This window comes from Phyllobates terribilis, unplaced genomic scaffold, assembly GCF_046119375.1.
Source record: "Phyllobates terribilis strain yellow unplaced genomic scaffold, ASM4611937v1 Scaffold_7__3_contigs__length_470593459, whole genome shotgun sequence".
NCBI lineage: Eukaryota > Metazoa > Chordata > Amphibia > Anura > Dendrobatidae > Phyllobates > Phyllobates terribilis.
This window is the reverse complement of record NW_027362767.1, coordinates 92,535,251-92,548,339: the sequence shown is the minus strand read 5'-3', so window position 1 is coordinate 92,548,339 and position 13,089 is coordinate 92,535,251. Positions and strand designations below refer to the sequence as shown.

At 42.1% G+C, this 13,089-nt stretch overlaps 1 protein-coding gene across 1 annotated transcript in view; it reads right to left on the bottom strand.

The window, feature by feature from the left end:
* Positions 1–3,350: 3,350 nt before the first annotated feature.
* GALNT16 (polypeptide N-acetylgalactosaminyltransferase 16) overlaps positions 3,351–13,089 on the bottom strand; it is a 144,677-nt gene continuing 134,938 nt past the window's right edge. The window contains exons 13-15 of the mRNA XM_073638982.1: positions 10,603–10,744; positions 10,161–10,277; positions 3,351–4,426 (exon numbers count right to left, since the gene is read on the bottom strand). Coding sequence (XP_073495083.1) covers positions 4,289–4,426; positions 10,161–10,277; positions 10,603–10,744 — 397 coding nt within the window. The 3' untranslated portion in view covers positions 3,351–4,288. The remainder of the gene's footprint in view (positions 4,427–10,160; positions 10,278–10,602; positions 10,745–13,089) is intronic.

The following is a 13,089-nucleotide window of genomic DNA, read 5'->3' as shown; positions in this document are numbered from 1 at the left end:
GCTCACACACACACACAAATACACTAAAACCCATATGCACACACATACATGTACACACAGATATACAAAAACTCATATGCTTACACATATACACGCAAATACATATCCACTTATTTACATGCGCACACGCACATACACACACAATGCCTGTGGAAAAGTATTCATAACCCGTAAACTTTTCTACATTTTTCACATTATGCCCACAAACTTAAATGTATTTTATTTGAATTTCATGTGATATACCGACACTAAGTGGTTGGTATAGGGGCATTACGACTGTCATATAGAGCATTGACCGCACTGTATGTTTTCATAATGGCATAGGGGGCTTTTTGGTTGTCATGGGGCACTGAAGTTGGTTGAGAAGTCATTGCAACTTGGCTTTTGAAGTTGTTTCAGAAGGTATTATGACTTTCCTGGAGACAGTGTGGTTGGCCAATTCAGTACTGATGACATTCTGACTTGTATGGTAAACTTTGTGGCTGGCATGGGAGCAATATGACTGGCATATGAGGCATTGACAGCATGGTTTCAATAAGAGTCATTGTAGCGGTCACGAGGGCACTTTGGCTCGAGTTAGTTATTTATATTGTGGGTATTATGATGGCATTGCAGTTTTTATAGAGACATTCTGGTTCTCATTTAGGGTATTGACTGTACTGTGACTGGCATGGCAGAAATTGTGGCTGAAGTAGGAGCATAATGACTCGCGTGACTTTCACGGAGAACATTGTGGTTATTATGGAGCATTAAAGAACCATGGGAACTGGTTTACTGTGACGGGGGCATTGACGTCTTTGTGGTGGTCATGGGGCTATTCTGTCTGAGATTAAGCACATTGTGACAGGTTTAGAGAGCATTGTGTCTGAAATGGGAGAATTGTTGCAGTCAAAGGGCATTTCGACTGCGACTGGCATAGGGAATATTGAAGCTTGCATAGGGGTCATTTCTTTTGTCATTGAGCTGTTAGCTTGTTTATATGGCAGTGATATCGTTGTAACAGTGGCTGAGATTGGGGTCACTGTGGCTGGGATGGTCTTTTGTAGCCAACATGGTAGCTCTCTGGGGGGAATCTGTGCATTGATGTTGAACAGGCTGCAATTAGGTACATTGTAGTGGTCATGTTCAGCATTCTGCAGACATTGAAGACCTTTTTAAGGAAATTTTTGTCATGGAGGTAGTATGGTTATTTGTTTGTTGTTAGCCATTGTTTTTGGAATAAAGTACATTCAGGTAGATTTATCAAAAAAAATTTTAGACTGTGCAATCTTAGGCTCGTTGCTCTGAAAACGTTACAGATATCACAGTGGCTTATGCAGGTTGAAAAATTCCATTCCATTTTACACAATAAATAGTATGTAGATAATCTTCAACTTCATTCTTAAGAATCCTCCCCTTGTCCAATTACTTCCATAAATGTAGAATCGTGGGGATTAGAGCTACCATATATACTTGTGTATAAGCCGACTTTTTCAGCACATTTTTTATGCTGAAAAAGCCCCCTCGGCTTATACTTGAGTGAGCAGGGGCGGACATACCACCAGTGCAGCTGCACCGGGGCCCGGAGGTGGAGGGGTGCCCCTTGCAGGACGGCTAATAATGAGGGCAATCTGGCCTGCTTCTTGGGGTCCAAGGCTCCGGGGGGCCCATGGCCAGGTTGCCCTCATTGTGTGCGGCGAGCAGGGAGTGATCCTGAAAATGGCAGCAGAGCGGAGTTGCAGGGAATCATCCTCTGCTTCCTGCCCGACGCTTTCTCCCTGACACAGGCACGCGCGGCTTGATGGCGTCATCATGAAGTGTGAGCCTGTGTCAGAGAGACGATGCTGCAGGGGAACGCGCTGAGAGGTGAGTTGTTGTTTTTTTTTTTTACTAATACACTGGTGAGAGGTCCAGGACAATATGGGGATAGGGGAGATGACAATGATGGAGATGGGGGAGAACAAGGATGGGGGAAAACAATGATGGAGGTGACCCTCTTTTCCACTTACAGAGCTAATTTACTGTTTTTCTTTTAAATAAATATTCAAAAACATTTAACCTACTGATGCCTCAATTAATGTAATTTAATTGGTATCTAATTTTATTTTTGAAATTTACCAGTAGTTGCTGCATTTCCCACCTTAGGCTTATACTCGAGTCAATAAGTTTTCCCAATTTTTTTGTGGTAAAATTAGGTGCCTCGACTTATATTCAGGTCGGCATATACTCGAGTATATACGGTAACTGGAAGCGCAGCAGATGGACAAATGAAGTGGAATCCAGCAGTGATGGATACGAGTTGAAACATAGTAGAAGAGATAATGGAGCATACAAAACAAGGAACACATGAGTCTCAATCCCAAGACACAGGTGTTTATGTCAATGGGCTTGAAATAGGGTTAGGGAGATGTCATTTATACACACCAGGCAACCTGCAATACCTGATGTGGAGCACAACAGACGGCAGCGAACCCAATAGAAGGGAGTGGAGCCTGGGATACGTGTGTAACACTGTCATTTTAGATATCTATTGATGACCAAGAGACTTTTTGAATGAATGTAAAAATAATGCATATAAAAAGTCTCATATTAATAAATCCTGATTGAAGGTGTTCTAAAGCAGGGTTCCCCAACTCCAGTCCTCAAGGCCCACCAACAGGTCATGTTTTCAGGATTTCCTTAGTATTGCACAGGTGATGGAATTATTGCCTGTGCAGGTGATGCAATTATCACCTGTGTAATACTAAGGAAATCCTGAAAACATGACCTGTTGGTGGGCCTTGAGGACTGGAGTTGGGGAACCCTGTTCTAAAGTAATAGTATTAAATCCTGTGTTTATATAGTATCAAGGAGATTGACAGTGGCATGGTTTCTGGTGATTTGTGAAATATTTAAAGACTCAATTTAGAGACAATTTGCTACTAGGGGAGCCCCAAATTGTAAATTATGGTAATATGAATTTTGAGCAGCACATTAGATTTATCTGAAAAAAATGTGGAAAGAAAATAAAACATATACAGATTGCTTAACACATAGACTTGTTCATCTGGTTCCACTTCTCTTTTCCTATGTTTTGTCATGAAGTTAAAAGTATCTGTCATAAAATACAGATGACCCTCTCCATAGCCAGATTTTCAGTGCGCTGGTATTGAATTGTCTGTGTGCGTTTAGCATGGGGAAACATCTTCTGCTAAAGGAATTGTACTAATAACACACTGTTCAATTACGGTAATTAAAAAGTTTGAGATTTTTCATATAAGCTCATACTGTATATTGAATGGTAGAAATATGAGCCATATATTTCAACACAAATTATGATCCGTAAAAGTATCTTTAACAAACACAATGACTGTTCAAAAAATTAGGTAAAATTATATATATATTTCAAATTTATTTTTTTGTGAGAACGGCTATTCCTATGGAACTGTGACTTCTTGGATAACGAGCCAATCAGCGGCCAAATGATTAGAGTCATGAAGTCAACAATGCAGAGGAATTGCGAACAATAAGTTAACATTAGATTATTACAAAATACTGTTGTCTTTCTGGTACAGTTTCCATTGAAAAGGAACGCAATAATATTTAACTTCTAAGACAATCAGCTCGGTCGTATACACAGGAACACAAAACTATTAAAGCTAGAGCTACAACTCCCCCATGTTTTATTGACATGCAGAGCCAAGTATCGGAGGGTTGGATGTCGGAGCCTCTAACATTTAGAATTACATGTATGATGAACCCCAGCAGAGCTTGAACATACAGAAAGGCCATTTGTTTTCCATCATCAAAAGACAATATCTGTGCAGCTTAGATCTTTGATCCATTCACATGGCCTCGAACACACAAATGTTAAGTATCACGTCCCTGGCTATTTCAAAGTCTTAAAAATTAGATTTTCGGTAACACGTATCACTTACTACACGTCAAGAAGTAACATGGTTATATTACTTTAGGATGAAAAGATCCCGGTAGCCTTAAATAACGTAACTGGTTTTAAGAACATCACATCTGTACTTACTGTGCAAAAGAATAAGTAAACTTGCTGAAAACATAAAATTAAGGGACCAAAATACCAAATATGATACCAAGGTGAATTAAAAACAGTTGGCGTCTGCCACATCCAGAAGCAAAATGGTCCCCTTTAAAAATAAAACCATGACAATATCATGTATTGCCACCCATGGTCTGGCAGTGTCTAAACACCTACAAGGAGTCTGTGTATTTGATGTTTAGAACCGGGTGGTCCATAAAATGTTCCAGTGTCCCCTCTTCATGGATCACGTCCATGCAAGATGGTGATGATATGCATTCAAGTTGCCTGAAGTAATTCCCACTGTTGACTTGTAAGATCCGACTGGCAAGGGTTGATCAGGACCCTGGAAGAATGAGTATCCAAGCACATTGCACTGCTCAGGTGCTGCAAGAAGTGTCCTTTCAACTTCCATTTCTACAAACAAAAAATAGGAATAAAAGTCAACATTATATACCAGTAATGCTGCCATAGTTTGAAATTTTTTTAAACACAATAAAAGGATCAGAAAGTTTGCTGTTTTACAATGGTGACACAATTTCTAAAATATGATGAAAGATGGGAAGGACAGCAATATAAAATTGTATTTTACAATTTTTATATTTTGCAAAATACAATATTATCAAGGACACGCTGTAAAGACAACAAAATAGTACTAATAATTTCTTGACTCGCACAAGTTAAGTAATTCAACCTGGCCAGACTGAGTGTCATATTTCAGGTATACTATGCCATCAGGGTATACACTGTGTAGGTGTTTCAGCTCTCTGGTATCCACTTGGATACGCACAGGCTTTTTATATCAAAACAGAATAATGTTTATTGTCCTTCAGAAACTTTACAGATCCAAAATGAAAACAGCCATTTTTCAGCACAAATGAATAACAGAACAATCCTTTCATAAGCACAAATGTATCAGAGAACAGTCTTTTCTCTGAGTAAGGCAAAGAAAATCAAACAGTCTAACCAACTTGGTATTACAGGCACTTCTCAGTGTCTAGCACAGACTACTCACCATGAACGGTCGTTCTTCAGCTCCAACACAACACACACTGCTGAGCTAACCGAGCTGCTTGTTTTTAGACTTGTAAGGCCTGGACTGGAGTATGGGAGCAACCTTTCCCTCCCAGGCTCTTTTGGTCGCTCCTAAGTCCCGGACCCAAAATCCAGTCAAAATAAAACCATCTCCGTAACACATACCTGCCATCCAAGACCTTACATCCTGCTTTTTATGATTATATTAATACGTTTGCTTTGCTGCATTAAATATACAATAATAGGTTTGCCAAGGCTTAAAGGGGTTGCTCACTACAATAAATAATGCCCCATCCATTTAAACTTTAGAAAGAATTTTTTTTGTAATTACCTTCCATTGTTATAAATGCCTGTGAGCGGCACTGTTGCTGACCATCACGTGACCCTGGCTGCAGTCGGCTCTGACATCCGCTGATGTCACGTCAAGTTCCGGATTCACGCAGGTGTGACCCAGTGACGCGCACCCCCTTGATTGATGGGCTGTGGGCGGGGTTTCACCGCATGTCACAGCCCAGCATCCAGCGCGCACTTGCAGGCAATAAATGAAGAGTAGAGGGAAAGCGTGCGGTGGACGCTGGCCTGTGACATGCAGTGAAACCCCGCCCACAGCCCATCAATCAGGGGGTGCGCGTCACTGGGTCACGCCTGCGTGAATTCGGAACTTGATGTGACATCAGCGGATGTCAGAGCCGGCTGCAGCCAGGGTCACGTGATGGTCAGCAATAGTGCCGCTCACAGGCACTTATAACAATGGAAGGTAATTACAAAAAAACCTCTTCTTTCTAAAGTTTAAATGGATGGAGGCATTATTTATAGTAGTGGACAACCTCTTTAAATTTATAATTTAGGATATATATGGATATTTTTCTAGTAAGCATTTACATCAATTATGTGAGCATTCTTTAATTTTTGGATTGTGCAACAAAATCATTGTGTTTATTGCCGCCTGGACTCATCTTTGGGTAGCCGAGTGGTAGCGCGCCTCGAGCATACGCTGATTCACCATTGTAGGGGGGCGCCGACGCTGTGCCGTATCTCCCGGGTAACTGACCCCATAATTAAACCGTGCGATCATGTAACCGGGTGACATGAGCACTGTGCGACGCCTCCACCATGTCACAGCAACATGACAATGGCATGCTCAGAACCGCCAGACAACCTCCACCTCCCTGTTTAGAGTCAGTATAAGAACACCCTTTTCTACATGTTATACCACATCCTGACGAAACTGCGGTTAGCGGTAAAATGCACATCAAGGTTTTTCTCATGGACCACATGCATGTCAGGATGTCAAAAAGTAACCCTTTGGCATTTTATTGCATATAAACGTCTTCATTAGTCAGTCAATGTTTGCAATTTACAGTGGATACGGAAAGTATTCAGACCCCTTTAAATTTTTCACTCTTTGTTTCATTGCAGCCATTTGGTAAATTCTAAAAAGTTCATTTTTTTTCATTAAAGTACACTCTGTACCCCATCATGACTAAAAAAAACAGAAATGTAGAAATGTTTGCAAATTTATTAAAAAAGAAAAACTGAAATATCACATGGTCATAAGTATTCAGACCCTTTGCTCAGACACTCCTATTTAAGTCAGATGCTGTCCATTTCCTTGTGATCCTCCTTGAGATGGTTCTACTCCTTCATTAGAGTCCAGCTGTGTTTAATTAAACTGATACGACTTGATTTGTAAAGGCACACACCTGTCTATATAAGACCTCACAACTCACACTGCATGTCAGACCAAATGAGAATCATGAGCTCAAAGGAACTGCCCAAGGAGCTCAGAGACAGAATTGTGGCAAGGCACAGATCGGGCCAAGGTTATAAAAGAATTCCTGCATTACTCAAGGTTCCTAAGAGCACAGTGGCTTCCAAAATCCTTAAATGGAAGAAATTTGGGACCACCAGTAGTCTTCCTAGACCTGGCCATCCAGCCAAACTGAGCAATCGTGGGAGAAGAGCCTTGGTGAGATAGGTAAAGAAGAACCCCAAGATCACTGTGGCTGAGCTCCAAAGATGCAGTAGAAAGATGGGAGAAAGTTCCACAAAGTCAACTATCACTGCAGCCCTCCACTAGTTGGGCCTTTATGGCAGAGTGGCCCGACGGAAGCCTCTCCTCAGTGCAAGACATATGAAAGGCCGCATAGAGTTTGCTCAAAAACACATGAAGGACTCCCAGAATATGAGAAATAAGATTCTCTGGTCTGATGAGACGAAGATAGAACTTTTTGGTGATAATTATAAGCGGTATGTGTGGAGAAAACCAGGCACTGCTCATCACCTACCCAATACAATCCCAACAGTGACACATGGTGGTGGCAGCATCATGCTATGGGGGTGTTTTTTAGCTGCAGGGATAGGATGACTGGTTGCAATTGAAGGAAACATGAATGCAGCCAAGTACAGAGATATCCTGGATGAAAACCTCTTCGAGAGTGCTCTGGACCTCAGACTTGGCCTAAGGTTTCCCTTCCAACAAGACAATGACCCTAAGCACACAGCTAAAATAACAAAGGAGTGGCTTCAGAACAACTCTGTGACCATTCGTGACTGGCCCAGTCAGAGCCCTGACCTAAACCCAATTGAGCATCTCTGGAGACACCTGAAAATGGCTGTCCACCAATGTTCACCATCCAACCTGATGGAACTGGAGAGGATCTGCAAGGAAGAATGGCAGAGGATCCCCAAATCCAGGTGTGAAAAACTTGTTGCATCATTCCCAAGAAGACTAATAGCTGTACTAGCTCAAAAGGGTGCTTCTAGTCAATACTGAGCAAAGGGTCTGAATACTTATGACCATGTGATATTTCAGTTTTTCTTTTTTAATAAATTTGCAAAAATGTATACATTTCTGTTTTCTTTCAGTCAAGATGGGGTGCAGATTGTACTTTAATGAGAAAAAAATGAACTTTTAGAATTTACCAAATAACTGCAATGAAACAGAGTGAAAAATTTAAAAGGGGCCTGAATACTTTCCATACCCACTGTATACAGTTATATGAAAAAGTTTGGGCACCCCTATTAATCTTAAGCTTAATGTTTTATAAAAATTGGTGTTTTTGCAACAGCTATTTCAGTTTGATATATGTAATAACTGTTGGACACAGTAATGTTTCTGCCTTGAAATGAGGTTTATTGTACTAACAGAAAATGTGCAATCTGCATTCAAACAAAATTTGACAGGTGCATAAGTATGGGCACCCTTATCATTTTCTTGTTTTAAATACTCCTACCTACTTTTTACTGACTTACTAAAGCACTTTTTTTGGTTTTGTAACCTCATTGAGCTTTGAACTTCATAGCCAGGTGTATGCAATCATGAGAAAAGCTACTTAAAGTGGCCACTTGCAAGTTGTTCTCCTGTTTGAATCTCCTCTGAAGAGTGGCATCATGGGCTCCTCAAAACAACTGTCAAATGATCTGAAAACAAAGATTATTCAACATAGTTGTTCAGGGGAAGGATACAAAAAGCTGTCTCAGAGATTTAACCTGTCAGTTTCCACTGTGAGGAACATAGTAAGGAAATGGAAGAACACAGGGACAGTTCTTGTTAAGGCCAGAAGTGGCAGGCCAAGAAAAACATCAGAAAGGCAGAGAAGAAGAATGGTGAGATCAGTCAAGGACAATCCTCAGACCACCTCCAGAGAGCTGCAGCATCAACTTGCTGCAGATGGTGTCACTGTGCATCGGTCAACTATACAACGCACTTTGCACAAGGAGAAGCTGTATGGAGAGTGATGCGAAAGAAGTCGTTTCTGCAAGCACGCCACAAACAGAGTCGGCTGAGGTATGCAAAAGCACATTTGGAGAAGCCAATTTCATTTTGGAAGAAGGTCCTGTGGACTGATGAAACCAAGACTGAGTTGTTTGGTCATACAAAAAGGCGTTATGCATGGCGGCAAAAAAACACAGCATTCCAAGAAAAACACTTGCTACCCACAGTAAAATTTGGTGGAGGTTCCATCATGTTTTGGGGCTGTGTGGCCAATGCCGGCACTGGGAATCTTGTTAAAGTTGAGGGACGCATGGATTCCACTCAGTATCAGCAGATTCTTGACAATAATGTTCAAGAATCAGTGATAAAGTTGAAGTTACGCAGGGGATGGATCTTTCAGCAAGACAATGATCCAAAACACCGCTCCAAATCTTCTCAGGCATTCATGCAGAGGAACAATTACAATGTTCTGAAATGGCCATCCCAGTCCCCAGACCTGAATATCATTGAACATCTGTGAGATCATTTGAAGAGGGCTGTCCATGCTCGGCGACCATCAAACTTAACTGAACTGGAATTGTTTTGTAAAGAGGAATGGTCAAAAATACCTTCATCCAGGATCCAGGAACTCATTAAAAGCTACAGGAAGCGACTAGAGGCTGTTATTTTTGCAAAAGGAGGATCTACTAAATATTAATGTCACTTTTCTGGTGAGGTGCCCATACTTATGTACCTGTCAAATTTTGTTTGAATGCAGATTGCACATTTTCTGTTAGTACAATAAACCTCATTTCAAGGCAGAAACATTACTGTGTCCAACAGTTATTACATATATCAAACTGAAATAGCTGTTGCAAAAACACCAATTTTTATAAAACAATAAGCTTAAGATTAATAGGGGTGCCCAAACTTTTTCATATAACTGTATATTTACTGCAATAAGTGCCCAAATTACTGGAGACATATTCTTAATATAGGGACAGCTTGAGCCTTGACATTATTATTATATTGATATACTGTTTTTTTTCTGTTTTTCATAAATCAATAGTACACATGAAAATAAGTAACTTTGTAAAATATTTTATCAGAGAAATCTGCTTCTTATTCCTCCAGGACTGATCATTCATTCTCAATTCATAGGTAAAATTTGTACTCCGTGAAAACAGATTTTCCCATTGCTAAATTAGGAGATGGCGGATAGTGCTTTTAATATTCTATGGAGAGGAAGGGAAGTGCTAGAGGCAAATACGGACACTGCAAGTTCCATAGAAGTTTATGAGCACCAACTGTTATCTCTCTCAGTTATGGATAGATCTGCTTCTTCTATTTTCTGCTGTGTAAACCTGGGTCCTGTAGCAAGAGAAATCATGTATATGGTAGTTATAGAAGTATAGTCACCTGTCTGCTGTCTTTCTGGTTGCATGGTTCAAGCATAACCAAGGCGCCTGTTGAAAATGAGGTGATGGACAAGCATTTATCTTGTTGTCGGATCAAAGTCTCACTGAGCGCCCACTCCTGGAATAAAAACAGATCAGATTTATTAAAAAAATACAACTCTACTAGCACAACTGTATACATGGCGCCAACTTCTCCACACTCACTCCGGTCACATTTACTTCCCTTTCCAATATTTTGACTTCTTCCCACCTTTGACTGTATGAGTCACATGACCATTGGAACCAAATAAGGAAGTACAGAGAAATTTGGGCGACCCAAGCAGCGTTGAAACAGGAAAATTGATATTGATAATTATCTTTAATTTTTTTTTTTTTTAAACAACAAAATAAATAAATAATAAGGACTGTGAACTTTTAAATCTCCGGTCATTTTCCTCACTTACCTGCGTGGCCGGTGCAGTGCTTGCACTTCCCTTGCAGCTTCCGACCCCGGCCAACGTGTTTCCCGCTGTGTCTGGTCCCTGGGATTCCAAACAGTTTCCTCCCTGCTTTATAATCCCGGTGATCACTTCTTTCTCTGGGATCCTATTTTACATAACAATGTAATGAATATAGAAAAATACATGTGACACAATTTACTTTTAAATTTAATAGCTACAATAGATCCAGATATACTATGGAAAGATTACACCAGGGTCCGGTACATACATTGTAGGTTTTCTATTTACACCCTACACCCCTTAAAATTGAACATGTCCACTCCGGTCACAGCACAGAAATTAAATTTTTTTTTGCACAATTTTGTTGCATGCAAAGATTTGTAACAATGGTGGGTGCAGTTTATGCCAAAAACTGGTGCAAATTCATTGATAAATGTCCCCACATTGTCTGCAAGGAGAATGTATACCTTCAATATAAAGTCGTATGGCTACTGTGTGCTGCTGTAATCTATGTACAGGGATATTTTCCCCTATAAGCAATGCTTTCTTATATCCAAGGATAGAGTCTACTTAAAAGGGTATCCCAGCGCCACTCACCTTATTGGTGGGTGACTTGTGTCTCCTCATACCTTTCAAGACGCGCGCACCATCGACAGTTATCTTTCACTTGTCCTCTTCCCAATGAATAGGTCAGATGCATGATACCTGCTGCGCATGATACCAGCTGCGCATGATACCTGCTGCGCATGATACCTGCTGCGCATGATACCAGCTGCGCATGATACCAGCTGCGCATGATACCAGCTGCGCATGATACCAGCTGCGCATGATACAAGCTGCGCATGATACAAGCTGCGCATGATACCTGCTGCGCATGATACCTGCTGCGCATGATACCTGCTGGTAGATGGGATACATCGGCCCCAATCACATCCAAACATGGAAGTGAGCTTTACCGAAATTACCCCTTTAATTAAACTCCATGGACCAGATTTACAAAAGCTCTGAATAATCGTATAATTTTTGTGCAACTGGCAGCTGAGGTAAAGTTATGTGACATTTGGCTCTCTCATGCCATTTTTGCCAAGCTCTGACAAAGTGGGCAGAACTGGTTTGGGACAGGGGCGTAGAGACTACTGCTCGTCATAAGGCTCTTCATAAATCAGGAGCTCCTGACTCCAGCACATCTCCTCATCAAGACTGGTGTGAACTTGGGCATAAGAAAGCATTGAATGATCTTTTTTCTTCTACCTGACTTACAAAGAATGCAGCAGAAAAAAAGAAAACATATTAAACTGTAGACATGAAAAATGCCTTCTGCCCCTCTATGGCAGCCCATCTATAGCTCTGTACAAAACGGAGCAGTAACACAGTCGCAGGTATGATCCCCCCCTGTGAGGCAGTGACCGGAATCGTATACGAGGGACGTTATATATCCCCCAGATTGTGTACAGAGACCTGTTAAATCCATTGGAGTGCATTGCAGTCACAGACACACCTGCGGCTGCAATGCAGGAATGAAGGTGAGCATTGACCTGGTCAGGCTATCTGGCTAAGGCAGATTAGTAAAACCCGGCAGGGCCTTCATTTCTTGGAGGAGGCTGCAGAAAGGAAGTGGGGCGACCTCCCTCCAACCCGGGTTTTCCAGTGGCTTTTGCCACAGGTCCTTTAAAAACCCAGCATTAAGGATTAGTGTTGTTCAGTGTTGGGACCTGCTAGGAACATATCAGGAAAGCTTGGCGGGCCTGTGTGTAGCTGAACCTACGCCTGGGAAGGCTCTGCACCCATCAGGCTCTGCACCCATCAGGCTCTGAGCGGCCCGGCGCGGCCGTTGCCCCCGGCAACAGTTTTTATGGACAGATGTTAACGCGGCTGCGAACCGGAGGACTTTCTGTTTTACCTGTGAGTGCTGAATAAAAGCAGTTTATGTTGTACTTGCTTGGGTCACTGCCTCAGTTGTGAACACCGCCGCTTTACAGCTTAGTGGAGGATGCGGGCATTGTGCCTGAGGCATAGCCCACCGGCAGCTGCATGACCATAATCCAGCCGGCCGCCTTTCAGCCCAACCCCGTGGACAAAATGGAGGAGCTGTTAAGGCAATTGGTCGTCACACAGCGGCAGCAACAGGAGCAGTTCAAGCAGCAGCAGCAGCACACCAATGAGCTGATCGTGCAGCAGCTCACAGCCCTGTGGGAGACGCCGATGGCACCAGCCCTGGAACGTCGAGAGGCCCAGGACAAGGTTCGCTCAGCATTGAGGAAGATGGGACCGGAGGACGACGTGAAAGCCTTCCTGTCCATCTACGAACGTACAGCAGAACGGGAAAACTACCAGAGGCTCAAAGGTGAGATCCTTGCCCGACTGGGTGTCAATACATACTTGAGGGCTCAGCGTGTATTTTCATGGGCCTATGTGGAGACCCGACCTGACCGGTCTCAGGCTTATGACCTTTTGCAGCTGGTAAAGAGGTGGCTCCAGCCTGAGTCTTTG